Source organism: Zootoca vivipara, chromosome 12 (assembly GCF_965207765.1).
Source record: "Zootoca vivipara chromosome 12, rZooViv2.hap1.1, whole genome shotgun sequence".
Taxonomy (NCBI): Eukaryota; Metazoa; Chordata; class Lepidosauria; order Squamata; family Lacertidae; genus Zootoca; species Zootoca vivipara.
The window spans coordinates 53,976,625-53,993,121 of NC_142595.1; the positions used below are offsets into that span (position 1 = coordinate 53,976,625).

The 16,497-nt window shown below is 45.9% G+C and overlaps 1 protein-coding gene across 1 annotated transcript; it reads left to right on the forward strand.

Moving 5' to 3' along the window:
- Nucleotides 1–2,029: 2,029 nt before the first annotated feature.
- LOC148684168 (vomeronasal type-2 receptor 26-like) lies at nucleotides 2,030–11,211 on the forward strand. Its single transcript, XM_088654890.1, has 6 exons — nucleotides 2,030–2,256; nucleotides 3,150–3,444; nucleotides 3,742–4,536; nucleotides 5,182–5,409; nucleotides 8,927–9,053; nucleotides 9,718–11,211. Exons 1-6 carry the CDS (start codon nucleotides 2,030–2,032, stop codon nucleotides 10,608–10,610), a joined length of 2,565 nt encoding a protein of 854 aa, XP_088511016.1. The 3' UTR covers nucleotides 10,611–11,211.
- Nucleotides 11,212–16,497: the final 5,286 nt, after the last annotated feature.

The window sequence follows — 16,497 nt, forward strand, 5'->3', positions numbered from 1 at the left end:
AGGTAATGGTTGTGAGTCAGAGAGGTTAAGTGCCACAATCCTGGCCTCACAGGTGGGCCTTCCATCACATCCCTCACCTGGCTGGTATATCACAGGACGAGAGCCAGGGAAGATGCGTGAGAGCTGAGCTGAGAGGAGGCTGCAGGGGGGAAGCTGAGAGTCTGGGACAGGCTTGATTCCTCTGCTAGAATCCAAGACAGTGGATAAGAAAACATAGCAGGACCCTCTAGGGTGTGAGTGTTGTGATCCCCTCCATCATTGGCTCAGGTTTTGTATAAAGGTACATGTAAAGTTTTCCCAGGAGTTTTACTGGTTTTCCCAGTAGTGATGTATGGAAGTGAGAGCTGGACCACAAAGAAGGCTGATCGCCGAAGAATTGATGCTTTTGAATTATGGTGCTGGAGGAGACTCTTGAGAGTCCCATGGACTGCAAGAAGATCAAACCTCTCCATTCTGAAGGAAATCAGCCCTGAGTGCTCACTGGAAGGACAGATCCTGAAGCTGAGGCTCCAATACTTTGGCCACCTCATGAGAAGAGAAGACTCCCTGGAAAAGACCCTGATGTTGGGAAAGATGGAAGGCACAAGGAGAAGGGGACGACAGAGGACGAGATGGTTGGACAGTGTTCTCGAAGCTACGAACATGAGTTTGACCAAACTGCGGGAGGCAGTGCAAGACAGGAGTGCCTGGAGTGCTCTGGTCCATTGGGTCACGAAGAGTTGGACACGACTAAACGACTAAACAACAAGGGTAAAGGGACCCCGGACCATTAGGTCCAGTCGTGACCGACTCTGGGGTTGCGGTGCTCATCTCGCTCTATTGGCCAAGGGAGCCGGCGCACAGCTTCCAGGTCATGTGGCCAGCATGACAAAGCCGCTTCTGGCAAACCAGAGCAGAGCATGGAAACGCCATTTACCTTCCCGCCGGAGCAGTACCTATTTATCTACTTGCACTTTGATGTGCTTTCGAACTGTTGGGTGGGCAGGAGCTGGGACCGAGCCATGGGAGCTCACCCCACTGCGGGGATTCGAACCGCCAACCTTCTGATTGGCAAGCCCTAGGCTTTGTGGTTTAGACCACAGCGCCACCTGCGTCCCAGGGTTTGTATAGTCACAAACAAGTCATATCTCTTCAATAGACCACTGTCTCTCATTCCAGGAAAACTGAACCCTGAGTGACTCCCTCACCCCCCTGGAGTCTCTCTCCTCTTAGAGCTCAGGGTGTCCTGCAACCATCCCCTCCCCTCCCCTCCCCTCCCTGCTGTTCTGTCCATCTGCACCCCCCTCAACAGACAGGCCCACCCCTTCTCTCTTCACTTACAAGATGCACAACATTCACACAAACTCCACCGACCCTCCAACACGACAGCAACTGGTTCTTTAGCAGACTGACCCCAACATGGGGCAGCTAGGCTGGTGGCCACTGACCCCCTTAACCCCCCCTCTGACTCCCTTGGGAAAGTGTGGCCCCTCCTGCCCTGCTTGGGGACTTCCCAGAGATTATTCCCCACAGGGAGAGACAGGGTGCTGGATGAGATGGGCCTGGGGTCGGATCCAGCTGCTGGGCTCTCCTTAGGTTCTTGTGAGAAAAGCTCCCCCCTCCCCTACTCACCTCCAACTTGGGAGGTGTGCATTGCAAACATGTTTTCCTCCAGCTCTGCACCTGCCGCTTGAGTGATTCAAGTCTTCAGAAAGTTTCAGAAGTGAAACTTCTTCACCTGTTATTATCAAAATCATAGTGATTTATTTGTGCAAAAGCTCAAGAGATACTTCTGGAGAGTCAACAAGAGCATGGAGTTATTAGCTGCACTCTCCTGGCAGGTCTTCTTTTTTTTTAGGGGAGGGGGGCGAGTTGCCGCAGAGAGTTTTTCCTGTGTCAGAGACAAAGAGAGTCAAGATTCAGAGCTGCCGAAAGGCTGGAGGAGGAGGGAGGTGATGGCCTGATGCTGAAGCCAGAACTGGGAGAAGCCAGAACTGGTTCTTCTGCTTCGCCAGCTCTGTGGGTGAGAAGGACCAGGGACGGGGGCACCATGAGATCCCTGCTGCTTCTTTCTCTCCTCCTGCTGCCAATCTTGCCCCGGGGAGTCTGTGGGAAGCAGAAGGCAAAATGCCTCTCGAGTAAAATCGGGGAGCAAATAACCATTTACAATCACAACAAGCCTGGAGATTTCATCATTGGTGCCATTGTAACTACAACTTATGTTAAGGAAGTTATTCCTTATACCTTTTCCAAGAACCCAGGAACAAGGAAAACGATGTAAGTGATTTATTCAGATGGACGTCATTTGTCTCTCCCCCCCACCTTCCCATCTTCCCTGAGCACTGGCCTTGTGGCTGGGGCTGAGGGGAGCTGGAGTCCAGAAAAAAAGACCCCCCCTCCCACACCTCTCCTTTGACTTCATTCTCTGAGCTGAGGATGACGTGAACCTCAGGCCATTGCCAGGGTGCCAAAATTTCGTTTTGCTTTTATGATTTGGACAATTTATAAAGTGCACATCCTGTGACAAACCTTTCTTCCCACAAACACCTTCAAGGCCCCAGGCCTTCTTTGTAAGAAAACCGATAGTGATGGGTTTGGCGCTTCCTCGCCTGAACTGACACAGAAGTTTTCTAACGCAGGGGTCACAGTTGACAATGTAGGAAAAACACTGGGGCCTCATTGGGATGGTAGAACGTGGGTGTCTGGTAACCTTCCAGGTGTGTTCGGTTAAGAAGGTCAGGGAAGAGGGACCAACTGCGTTGTTTTGTTTCTTGCCTCGTGATGTTGTTTTAGTTTCTCTCAGACCTTCTGTTATATGGTTACAGTTTTCTCTCTGTTCAGCTTTTCTCCATTTATGTGAGCCACTTATCTTTCTCCAAAACACACACACAAAAAAACCCCTCTGGTGAAGAATGAGGGAATATCCCAAACTTGGGAGAGTGAGAACATATTCCCAGCTCACCACGAAGATTGGATTTTCTTCATCACCGCCCCCCCCACACAACAGGCAAAACTCTCTTCCTAATTGACACCCCCTTTTTCCATCTGAAGAAGGAAAAACAGCCCCTCGGAAGCAGCCAAGACACCTTCAGCAAAAGCAAACTTCACAGAAGTTCACAAATTTACCCGGTGAGGGATTTCATTCTATTTAATGGATTCATTTATTGCAGTCCCTTGCTGGAACCATACCACTACGCCTTGTCCTTCCTGTTCACCATCCGAGAGATCAACCAGGATCCCAGGCTCTTGCCCAACATCACCCTGGGCTACGACCTCTATGGAAACCATATGGATGCAAGGCTAACTTCAGATGGAATGCTAGAGGCAATGGAAGGAGGCAATGGAAGGAATATTCCGAATTACAGCTGTGGAGAACAGAGTCACCTGCTGGCAGTTCTTGAAAAGGCTAGAAGAGACATCTCTAAAGTGATTTCCACCATGTCAGGCATCTACAAAATCCCACAGGTACGGTATGTAGGGGGTGGAGGGACAGAGGGTTTCAGCTCCAGAACATTACACATTCATGTTAGGATAATAAAGGAGGGATGAAGAAAAGAAAAGGATCCTGAGTTAGGGATCAAGCACTCATTTTTCACCAAGAAGCCATCCCCAAATTGGCACCCTCCAGATGTTTCAGACTAAAGCTCCCTTCAGCCCTGGGCAGAACAAGTTTTCTTAGATATTAAGCATTTCAAATTGCTCAATATTTCTTTCCCGTCCTGACAGCAAAGCAAAACATTAACCTTTTCCTTTCCTCACTAGATCAGTTATGGCTTAACTGCCCAGATTCCTGAAGATAAAACCCAGTTCCCTTTTGTCTACCAGATATTCCCCAAAGAGGAAACACAATACCAGGGGATTGTCGAGTTGCTCCTGTATTTTGGATGGTACTGGATTGGGCTCTTTTATCCAGACAGTGAAAGTGGAGAAAGTTTCCTGAGAGCCTTGACACCTCTCTTGCTCAGCAGAGGGATTTGCATTGCCGTATCACAAACATTTCCAGATAATGATTGGTACAGTCAGAAAACCCCAAAAGAAAATTTCCCACTCTGGAGAAAAGTTGGGGTAGTTCTTCTCTATGTACATGCAGCATATAGAATAAATTGGATCACATGGATGTATGATGAGGAAATGGGGGCAAAAGTCTGGGTCACAACCGCTTTCCACGAAATCAACATTGCAATGGATGCTTTTCCTGACGAATTCAACGGTTCTCTCTCCTTTGCAATTAATACTAGAATAAGCAACACCAAACATTATTACGATGAGCCAGATTCCGAACTTCTTTTTGATTTTAGGAGAAAAACATTTGGGGCTCCCTATTTAAAGCATAAGTTCTCAATTAAACGCAGGTTTAGATTGACAGAGAAGAAGAAACTGGAAGCTGTGGCCCCAACAGTGGTGGAGAGAGTCCTGTCTCATGACGGCTACAGCACTTACCTCACTATCCGAACCGTGGCTCACGCCTTAGATGCTGCACTTTCGTCTAGATCCCAGCGGATGCTGATGGTGGGGAAAAGAGGCAAATGGGATGGTGGGAGGCTACGGCCCTGGCAGGTATTTCGTTCTTTCTCCTTGTTGCAAACTGTCATCCATTGCCCTAACTGTGGGATACAACACAAAATATGCAACAAAACACACAAACCAATAACAGGCACATTCCCGAGGAACGCTAAGTAGGACTGTCTCTAGTTATAGGTAGGTAGCCGTGTTGGTCTGGCGTAGTCAAAACAATTCCCCCCCCCTTCCAGTAGCATCTTAGAGACCAACTAAGTTTGTTATTGGTATGAGCTTTTGTGTGGCTATCTGAAGAAGTGTGCATGCACACGAAAGCTCATACCAATGACAAACTTAGTTGGTCTCTAAGGTGCTACTGGAAGAAGAAAAAATTATTTTGCTAGGACTGTCTGTGTTAGACATTTTTGATGTCTCTGGTCTTTGTGGGTTTTTTTTTTAAAGATTCTTATTGTCTTTTGTATTCATCTTATTCTGAAAAGCTCCTTGTTATTCTATATGCAAATGATATAATTTGCCAATTAATTTGCCAAGTTCTGGAGTAGGGCTTTCTGTCCACATGAGATACACAACCCGGTCCCAATTCATCAGAGCTCAAAGTGAGTAGGACTGATATACTCTACAATTATATGATTTCAAGGATTCAAGATGGTTTCACGAACGCTGGTATTTCCCCTGTCATTCCAGCTTCACTCATTCTTAAGAGAACTCCGGTGTTTGAATACTTCCAGGGGCCCAATGTGCTTGGATGAGAACTGGAGGCTGCCTCCAGACTTTGATATTGTGAATTGGCTCAGATATCCCAATAAGTCTGGTTATCCAGTGAAAATTGGGAGGGTGAGGAGAGAGGCGTCCATGGGCATGAAATTCACCATTAACCCAAAAGCCATTCAGTGGCCAAAGACGTTTAACAAGGTAAGGGATCTTATGGGGGGGGGAGCCTGTCTCTCTGCTGCTTCTTGAGCAACTGCTGCAAAACAGCCTCATAAGGCAGACCAGAAACAGCTTCAACCACCACTGCTTCTTGCCACAGCCGCTGAGATGGGAAGAGGGGGGGGGGATCTGGGATGCTCAAGATTGTGAATGGAGCGTGTCAAATAATTGATGATGATGATGATGATGTTAAGGGATTGACCACCTTCAGAGAGTGGGGAGATGACAGAAGCTTCTAGTGCAGGAAGATGATGGTTCTTGCTTGCTAGAAATGGCAGCTGGGATTTCTTACATTTTCCTTCCTGATGTCTCCAGCACTTATGGATTGAGAAGACGGGTGGATAGCATTCTGCCCTCACTCAGAAATAATGGAGGGAAATCACTGCTTTTCATGACTGGTGGCTCCTGCTCCTGCCATGATTTCCTGCTTTTTCCTTTGGGGGCTTTGTTGTTGTTGTTTAGTCGTTTAGTCGTGTCCGACTCTTCGTGACCCCATGGACCAGAGCACGCCAGGCACTCCTGTCTTCCACTGCCTCCCGTAGTTTGGTCAAACTCATGTTCGTAGCTTCGAGAACACTGTCCAACCATCTTGTCCTCTGTCGTCCCCTTCTCCTAGTGCCCTCAATCTTTCCCAACATCAGGGTCTTTTCCAAGGATTCTTCTCTTCTCATGAGGTGGCCAAAGTATTGGAGCCTCAGCTTCACGATCTGTCCTTCCAGGGAGCACTCAGGGCTGATTTCCTTAAGAATGGATAGGTTTGATCTTCTAGCAGTCCATGGGACTCTCAAGAGTCTCCTCCAGCACCATAATTCAAAAGCATCAATTCTTCGGCGATCAGCCTTCTTTATGGTCCAGCTCTCACTTCCATACATCACTACTGGGAAAACCATAGCTTTAACTATACGGACCTTTGTCGGCAAGGTGATGTCTCTGCTTTTTAAGATGCTGTCTAGGTTTGTCATTGCTTTTCTCCCAAGAAGCAGGCGTCTTTTAATTTCGTGACTGCTGTCACCATCTGCAGTGATCAAGGAGCCCAAGAAAGTAAAATCTCTCACTGCCTCCATTTCTTCCCCTTCTATTTGCCAGGAGGTGATGGGACCAGTGGCCATGATCTTGGTTTTTTTGATGTTGAGCTTCAGACCATATTTTGCGCTCTCCTCTTTCACCCTCATTAAAAGGTTCTTTAATTCCTCCTCACTTTCTGCCATCAAGGTTGTGTCATCTGCATATCTGAGGTTGTTGATATTTCTTCCGGCAATCTTAATTCCTGCTTGGGATTCATCTAGTCCAGCCTTTCGCATGATGAATTCTGCATATAAGTTAAATAAGCAGGGAGACAATATACAACCTTGTCGTACTCCTTTCCCAATTTTGAACCAATCCGTTGTTCCATATCCAGTTCTAACTGTAGCTTCTTGTCCCACATAGAGATTTCTCAGGAGACAGATGAGGTGATCAGGCACTCCCATTTCTTTAAGAACTTGCCATAGTTTGCTGTGGTCGACACAGTCAAAGGCTTTTGCATAGTCAATGAAGCAGAAGTAGACGTTTTTCTGGAACTCTCTAGCTTTCTCCATAATCCAGCGCATGTTTGCTATTTGGTCTCTGGTTCCTCTGCCCTTTCGAAATCCAGCTTGCACTTCTGGGAGTTCTCGGTCCACATACTGCCTAAGCCTGCCTTGTAGAATTTTAAGCATAACCTTGCTAGCGTGTGAAATGAGGGCAATTGTGCGGTAGTTGGAGCATTCTTTGGCACTGCCCTTCTTTGGAATTGGGATGTAGACTGATCTTCTCCAATCCTCTGGCCATTGCTGAGTTTTCCAAACTTGCTGGCATATTGGGTGTAGCACCTTAACAGCATCATCTTTTAAAATTTTAAATAGTTCAGCTGGAATATCATCACTTCCACTGGCCTTGTTATTAGCAGTGCTTTCTAAGGCCCATTTGACTTCACTCTCCAAGATGTCTGGCTCAAGGTCAGCAACCACACTACCTGGGGTGTACGAGACCTCCATATCTTTCTGGTATAATTCCTCTGTGTATTCTTGCCACCTCTTCTTGATGTCTTCTGCTTCTGTTAGGTCCTTACCACTTTTGTCCTTGATTATGGTAATCTTTGTACGAAATGTTCCTTTCATATCTCCAATTTTCTTGAACAGATCTCTGGTTTTCCCCATTCTATTGTTTTCCTCTATTTCTTTGCATTGCTCATTTAAGAAGACCCTCTTGTCTCTCCTTGCTGTTTTTTGGAAATCTGCATTCAGTTTCCTGTATCTTTCCCTATCTCCCTTGCATTTTGCTTGCCTCCTCTCCTCCGCTATTTGTAAGGCCTCGTTGGACAGCCATTTTGCTTTCTTGCATTTCCTTTTCCTTGGGATGGTTTTCGTTGCTGCCTCCTGTATAATGTTACGAGCCTCCATCCATAGTTCTTCAGGCACTCTGTCCACCAAATCTAAATCCTTAAACCTGTTCCTCACTTCCACTGTGTATTCATAAGGGATTTGATTCAGATTGTATCTTACTGGCCCAGTGGTTTTTCCTACTTTCTTCAGTTTAAGCTGGAATTTTGCTATAAGAAGCTGATGATCTGAGTTACAGTCAGCTCCAGGTCTTGTTTTTGCTGACTGTATAGAGCTTCTCCATCTTTGGCTGCAGAGAATATAATCAATCTGATTTCGATGCTGCCCATTTGGTGATATCCATGTGTAGAGTCGTCTCTTGTGTTGTTGGAAGAGAGTGTTTGTGATGACCAGCTTGTTCTCTTGACAGAACTCTATTAGCCTTTGCCCTGCTTCATTTTGAACTCCAAGGCCAAACTTGCCAGTTGTTCCTTTTATCTCTTGATTCCCTACTTGGGGGCTTTGACTGCAATCCTTTGCCCAGATACTAGGAAGGAAGGAAGGGCTGCGACTGGGAGCCCACGGGATTTCGCCTTGGTATAGTAATTGTGTAAAGCAGGAAGCATCAAACCTCCATGGAGGGTTCCCTCACATGATGGACGACAGGAGATTTGGGGTTCACAGCAGGTCCTGAGTGAGTGGGTGGCCACTGGCCCCAGCATCTCAGAAGGGCCCCTCACCCCCCTGAACCTGCTAATATTGCCTCGACCCTCCTCTGCCTTGCAAACCCAGCAAAGTTGTGGCAGTAACAAAAGGGAGGAAGAAATGCAAGGGAAGCCACCTTGAGGTGCTTAGAGGAGGAGGAGGATTGCCAGAGGGAAGACTTCTTTACTAGAGAGGAGAGTCTCTCCCACAAGAGATTAATCTCTCCCCTTCTTTCCCAGCACTCAAAACTCCTTTCAATAATAACCGAGGACTCCTTTTTTTCATTAGTCTTCAGGTGACAGGATGCTCAAGCAAGAATCTTCACCCCTTCTTTCTATCTCTGCTGTTTTCTTTTTCCTGTGTTTTTATTTCGTTTGCTTATGTCTTCCACTCTGCAATAGTCAACAATACCCCTAACATTTCCCCCTCTGTGCGCATTTCCCCTGTATGCTTAGGCCGTCCCTCGTTCCAGGTGTAATGCAAGATGTCAACCTGGATATGTCAAGAAGGTGATCCCAGGAAAACCTTCTTGCTGCTATGCTTGTGTTCCGTGTCTGGAAGGGACCATCTCCACCCAGAAAGGTGGGTGACTCCAAGGGAGAGGGCATTCCTGGGGGGGGGGGTAGAATAGAAATAAGGTATGGACTCCCCCAGATACACTCTTTGAGAAGGGTAGAAAGACATTTGGAATGTGGATCCTGTATTTGCTTCTCTATCTTTAATCACATTGGTACTTGCAGGAAGCTAGGAGACCTCACAAGGTTGGTGTGGGAACAAAAGGGGAAACCACACCCACCAAGTTACAGGTAGGTGGCTGTGTTGGTCTGCTGTAGTGTAAACAAAATTTTAAAAAATCCTTCCAGTACCACCTTAGAGACCAGCTAAGTTTGTCATTGGTATGAGTTTCGTGTGCATGCACACTGAAGAAGTATCTGAAGAAGTGTGCATGCACACGAAAGCTCATACCAATGACAAACTTAGTTACACACACCAAGGTGAGCTCCTTGGTGATGAGGGCTATGCAAATGCAGGCAATTAATAATAATAATAATAGACAAAAAGGATACAATGCAGTTGACAGATGTGGAGCTGTCATTTCCTCTGACCTCATCCTAGATCACAAGGGTGCTTGGATGATTAAACTTTTTTTGGGGGGGACACACACCTCTAACTCCGCAATGGAAAGGCAGGCTACAAGTGTGAACATTTTTTTAAAAAACGAACCCCTCTCTTTTCTCTTCCTCAGATGCTAAGGATTGCACCAAATGCCCGGACGATCAGCATGCAAATGAGAAGAGAGATCAGTGTGTCCCCACGATGACCACCTTTCTCTCTTATGAAGAACTTTTGGGGTTCCTCTTAGCTTCCATTGCTCTGCTCTTGTTCATAACCGCAGGAATTGTGTTGGGAATCTTCATTAAATACAAAGACACCCCACTAGTCAAAGCCAACAACCGGGACCTCTCCTACATCCTCCTCGTCTCCCTTCTGCTCTCCTTCTTGTCCTCCTTCCTCTTCATCGGCCGGCCAAGAATAGTGACCTGCCTTCTACGACAAACAGCCTTCAGCATCATCTTCTCAGTGGCCATTTCTTCTCTCTTGGCAAAGACCATCGTTGTGGTGCTGGCCTTCCTGGCCACAAAGCCAGGCAACAGGGCGAGGAGATGGCTGGGGAAGAGTCTGGCCAACTCCATTGTGGTCTCCTGTTCCAGTGTCCAGGTTGTCATCTGCACTACCTGGCTGGGGATGTCTCCCCCATTCCCAGAGTCCCACTCCGAGGTGGTCGAGGTCATCTTGCAATGCAACGAAGGCTCTGTGGCCATGTTTTATGGTGCCCTTGGCTACCTGGGCTTGCTGGCGGCCATCTGCTTCACGGTGGCCTTCCTAGCCAGGAAGCTGCCTGGGTCCTTCAACGAAGCCAAGCTGATCACCTTCAGCATGCTGCTCTTCTGCAGTGTTTGGGTGTCTTTTGTGCCCACCTACCTGAGCACCAAGGGCAAGTACATGGTGGCCGTGCAGGTCTTCTCTATGTTGGCCTCCAGTGCTGGGCTCCTGGGCTGCATCTTCATCCCAAAGTGCTACATTATTGTGCTGAGGCCTGATCTGAATACAAAGGAGCACCTGGGAACAAAAGCTTAAGATTTGGGCCATCCTGTGGAAATTCCCAGGTGTCCAAAAAGGTTATTTGGTCCCAACCAAAGAAGAGTGGCAAGTGAAACAGATGGAATAAATATACAGCTTGCAGATTTAACATATAGAATAAGAGAACCCAAAGAACAGTGGGAAATGTTTATTGAATATATGGGTAAAAATTGTGTACATTGGAAAACGCTGGGAGCCTTAAGATAAATTCCACCGTGTAAATAGCTCTGTTTGTGTTAAATATGTATTCTGTAGTTGACCTTCTTTGTAATGTTTTATTTTGAAATCTTTCAGATAATATTTTAGTTTCCTTTTAATTATGTTGCTTTGACTGTATACTTTATATTTGACTTTCCTCAAAAATGTTTGATTCTGGCTTGTTTTATTAATGTTTTCATATGCTGTTAACAGTTTGAGATTTTTCTTAGAAATATAAAGCAGCATAGAAATGAATATAATAATAAGAATATTACAGCAATAATAATAAGAAGAATAAGAAATTTTGATGGATGTAATGTAATACTGGAATACTGAATTGTTTGGATTATGTAAAATATGCAGGGATGTATGGTATGAAAACTGAACCATGGTAGGAGAAGAAGGGAAGTCATTGATTTAAGATTTTTTTAAAAGAATATTTTAAAATGTAAATTTGAAAATTAATAAAAATTGTTATATAAAAAAAGATTTTGGCCATCCTATTTTCTGTTTCTTTTGGGGGGATATTAGGGGCCTTTTGAGAAAACCTTGGTTCATTTGCCATTGGGATTTGTGGGGAAACCCTGGGCCCCTGAGAATGCATGAGAACATAAAAATGAGGAGAGCTGGTGGGATCCAGCCAGTGGCCCCTTGAGTCCAGCATCCTGTTCTCACAGTGGCCAGCCAGATGCTTTTGGGAAACCCATAAGCAGGATCTGAGCACAAGAGGACTCTTCCCTCCTGCAGAGATGAAGCATCTGGACTGGGAGCCCTCAATGGCTTTATGCTCTGTCCTCTTTTAATTCAGTCTAAGTCCGTGGCCATCATTGGCCGCAAGTTCCATAATTGAACTCTGCCTGACCATCCCAGTTCATAGGAGTAAAATGTTGCAAGGGAGGGAGGGAGGGAGGGAGGGAGGGAGGGAGGGAGGGAGGGAGGGAGGGATGGTCGCCGCGTGGAGAGCAGACAGGGCTCCCACCCATCCGGTCTAGGGAACCACCCAGGAACTGTGCCTCCATCTGATCTGGATGGCGCTTCAGTTTGGTGGCTCTCATCCTGGCCATTAATGAGGGAAGACAGAGATTCAAGGCATCCACAGCAGCCAGATCTGCAGATGCAAAGGAGAAGCCGAGCTTTGTGTCGTCATCATATTGCTGACAACATTCTCCAAAACTCTGGATAGTACTATGGTATCTCTATGATGGTATTCTCCTTGATGCATAAAAGGTAAAGGGACCCCTGACCATTAGGTCCAGTCGTGACCGACTCTGGGGTTGTGGCGCTCATCTCGCTTTATTGGCCGAGGGAGCCGGCGTACAGCTTCCAGGTCATGTGGCCAGCATGACAAAGCCGCTTCTGGCAAACCAGAGCAGCGCACGGAAACGCCATTTACCTTCCCGCCGGAGCGGTACCTATTTATCTACTTTGACATGCTTTCGAACTGCTAGGTGGGCAGGAGCTGGGACCGAGCAATGGAAGCTCACCCCGTAATGGGGATTCAAACCGCCGACCTTCTGATCGGCAAGCCTTAGGCTCTGTGGTTTAACCCACAGCGCCACCCGCGTCCCTTGATGCTTACTAGATTCCAAAAGTTTGAGGGAAAGGATGTGCCTCTATTCTTCTTTTTCAATCTCTGTTATATCTACCTAAGAAATAGAGAGAAAGCAGTGGCTCCTGTTAAGGGCAGGGTTTCTTGGGGTTCACTTGAATGGGATGACCATGGTATGATTTTTCACATAGGCGCTGGGTGCCCACAAATGATTGCGCGGGGGCTGTGTGTGCCAGGGGCGTGTGTGCGCCTGACGTCCACATGCCGCGGGGGTGCTGATGTCGGATGCACCCACGCAGACAGCATGCGCGGTCCCAGGCTCCCACGGTCCTGGGGCCAAGCTGGCGGGCCTCATTTTTCAGCAATCAATATGATCTATTCTTTTTAAAAATTAAAAATTAAAATTAAATTGACTTTTCAATTACTTAATCATATACATATTCCATTTCTTTCCATATATGCAATATAATTCAAAATACATACTGTGCAATAATCTTCCCACCAGCTCATTCCAACTTCTTTTATTCTCTCTCTTTCCTCCACTATGTTGTTTTTCTTATTTCTGCTTTATTACATCATGCATCCTTTCTATGTGTTCTTTTACATTGCAAAAGTTAATTTAAACCTATCGAGGATTTTTATTGAGGACAGCATTTCTCTAAATATTCCTTTACGCATTCCCATTCTTTTTTATTTTTGTTTTTGATCATTCCGAATTGCCTCTGTCATTTTAGCTAACTCCAGATACTCACACAATTTGACTTGCCATTCCTCCTTTTCCCCTTTCCATTTTCTTGCTGCTGCTGCTGCTGCTGCATAAATAAACACCTTTTTAATCATTTGTATTATTAATTGTCATGACACCCAAGAGGAAGGCTTCTGGTTTTTCCTCAAATGTATATCTGAACATATTTTTTTAATTCTTCATAGACCATGTTCCAATTTTATTTTATTTTCAAATCCCCACCACATATGATATTGCGTTCCTTCCCCCTTCTTACACCTCCAGCAAATATTTGATTGTCCTTTGTATATTTTAGCCAGCTCACTGGTGGTCATATAACACCTGTAGAGCATTTTCAGAAATTGTTCTTTTAATGTGTAACAGGCCGTGAATTTTATATATTTTTGCCACAATCTTTCTCAGTCTTCCATCTGAATCAAATACCCAAAGTCCTTTGCCCATTTTACCTTCACATCTTTAATCTCTTCATCTTTTAATTCCCAATCCAGCAATAATCTATAAGTTTCGGATAATATTTTCTTTTTATTTTGTATTAAATCTTTTTCCAATTTCAAAACCTCTTTTGGAAACCCATTTTTTGGTCTAATTTGAACACTTCATTCAATTGGTGGTACTGTAGCCAAACTGTACACAAATGTCTTAGTCAAATGTCTAAGTTCTTCATTCCCCCCCCCCCAATTTAAGCTGATTATGGTATGTTCTTCAAACAGGATTTCTTTGTAAATTTCCCAATTTGATTCCATTTTTTTCTTTATCGAGAAGGCCTCAAATGGTGACAGCCATCAAGTTGCCTTTGGTTCCAGCAAACTTCTATATCTTTCCCATTCCGTATATAACGATTTTTGAATTATATGATTTAAGAATCCTCTGTGTACCCTCACTTTTGTTGTTGTTGTTGTTTAGTCATTTAGTCGTGTCTGACTCTTAGTGACCCCATGGACCAGAGCATGCCAGGCACTCCTGTCTTCCACTGCCTCCCGCAGTTTGGTCAAACTCATGTTCGTAGCTTCGAGAACACTGTCCAACCATCTCATCCTCTGTTGTCCCCTTCTCCTTGTGCCCTCCATCTTTCCCAACATCAGGGTCTTTTCCAGGGAGTCTTCTCTTCTCATGAGGTGGCCAAAGTATTGGGGCCTCAGCTGCACTTTATTATAACTCAAATACGCATGCCATCCATATCTGTTATGCCATCCTTCTATATCTAATATATTCGTGTTTTACAGGATCATCCACTCTTTTAACCAGCACAATCATGATGCCTCGTAATACAGCTTTAAATCCGGCAAAGTGAAACCCCCTCTTTCCTTTACATCTTTAGTATAATTTACATCTAATTCGGGGTTTCTTACCTTGCCAGATAAATTTAGATAGGTCTTTCTGCCAATTTTTAATGCATCCTGTCCCCCCATAATTGGAATCATTTGAAATAGGAATAACATTTTAGGTAGCACATTCATTTTTATTGTAGAGACTCTTCCACTTCATCAAGTCAGTTCCTTCCTATTGGTGATCCCCTTGTTGGTTCTTCCACCTTCTGGGAAATGAAATTGTCAGCGAGGCAATGGAGGAATTGGTCAGACTTTACACGCTTGGCAGAGTTTGAGTCCCAGCAGATATTGGTATTTCTCTCCTTTTTAAATGTTTGGTAATCTGCTCTAGTAAGGCATCAGCCAAGTCTACATGGATTTCTTCACAAGTGTACACATTCTTTATACAGGTATAAAATGCTACTCCTCCTCCCTTCCTGTTTGGACTATTCATTTTGAACAGGTGATACCTCTCAATTCCTACATTCCAGTCATGAGTCTCATCCCACCAGGTTGAATTTGCCATCCTGTACTAAAAGCTCCAGTTCATCTTGTTTGTTTCCCATACTCTGGGCATTTGTGTAGAGACAACTGAAGCTGTGAGTCATTCCCTCCAGCTGCTTCCTTCCTGTAGTTTCCTGCCCTTTAGCAGGTTTCTGGAGCACCCCCTCAGTTTCCTGTGCATCAATGAAACTATTATCCCCAGGGCCAGGTGCTCTTTTATCATTCATATTGTTTTCTCCCTCCCCTTCAAGATCTAGTTTAAAGCTCTCCTGATCAGATTCTCAAGACTTTTAGCAAACCCATTCTTCCCAACCACTGTGAGATACAGGCCATCTTTCACCAGAAGTCCTTCCTCAAGGAAGCAGAGACCATGGTCCAAGAAGCTAAATCCTTTCTGATGAAAACACCTGCAAGCCAGTGGTTTACCTCAAGTACTTTCTTCTCTCTTCTTGGGCCACGACCTTCAACAGGAAGGAGTGATGAAAATACCACCTGTGCCCCAGGTCTTGTCAGATCCCTGCCCTGTGTCTCATTGTCCCTGGCTAGGTGTTCCATTGCTAACTGGGCAATGGCCAGTTCATGGCTGTAGCTTGCCATTTAAGGACCACCATTGGCAACACAATGTCTAGGTAATGGTTGTGTGTCAGAGAGGTCAAGTGCCACAATCCTGGCCTCACAGGTGGGCCTTCCATCACATCCCCCACCTGGCTGGTATATTGCCAGGACGAGAGCCAGGGAAGATGCCTGAGAGCTGAGCTGATAGGAGGCTGCTGGGTGGAAGCTTAGCAGAGAGTCTGGTACAGGATTGATTCCTCTGCTAGAATCCAAGACAGTGGGTAAGGAAACATAGCAGGACCCTCTAGGGTGTGAGTGTTGTGATCCCCTCCATCATTGGCTCAGGTTTTGTATAGTCACAAACAAGTCATATCTCTTCAATAGACCACCGTCTCCGCCACTGTCTCTCATTCCAGGAAAACTGAACCCTGAGTGACTCCCTCACCCCCCTGGAGTCTCTCTCCTCTTAGAGCTCAGGGTGTCCTGCAACCACCCCCTCCCCTCCCCTCCCCTCCCCTCCCCGCTGTTCTGTCCATCTGCACCCCCTCAACAGACAGGCCCACCCCTTCTCTCTTCACTTACAAGATGCACAACATTCACACAAACTCCACCGACCCTCCAACACAACAGCAACTGGTTCTTTAGCAGACTGACCCCAACATGGGGCAGCTAGGCTGGTGGCCACTGACCCCCATAACCCCGCTCTGACCCCTTGGGGAAAGTGTGGCCCCTCCTGCCCTGCTTGGGGGCTTCCCAGAGATTATTCCCCACAGGGAGAGACAGGGTGCTGGATGAGATGGGACTCTGGTCGGGATCCAGCTGCTGGGCTCTCCTTAGGTTCTTGTGAGAAAAGCTCCCCCCTCCCCTACTCACCTCCAACTTGGGAGGTGTGCATTGCAAACATGTTTTCCTCCAGCTCTGCACCTGCCGCTTGAGTGATTCAAGTCTTCAGAAAGTTTCAGAAGTGAAACTTCTTCACCTGTTATTATCAAAATCATAGTGATTTATTTGTGCAAAAGCTCAAGA

Coding starts and splice junctions, on each gene's coding strand:
- LOC148684168 (XM_088654890.1), top strand. CDS start 2,030: ATGAGATCCCTGCTGCTTCTTTCTCTCCTCCTGCTGCCAATCTTGCCC. Junction 2,257..3,149: donor CCAGGAACAAGGAAAACGAT/GTAAGTGATTTA, acceptor CATTTATTGCAG/TCCCTTGCTGGAACCATACC. Junction 3,445..3,741: donor GCATCTACAAAATCCCACAG/GTACGGTATGTA, acceptor TTTCCTCACTAG/ATCAGTTATGGCTTAACTGC.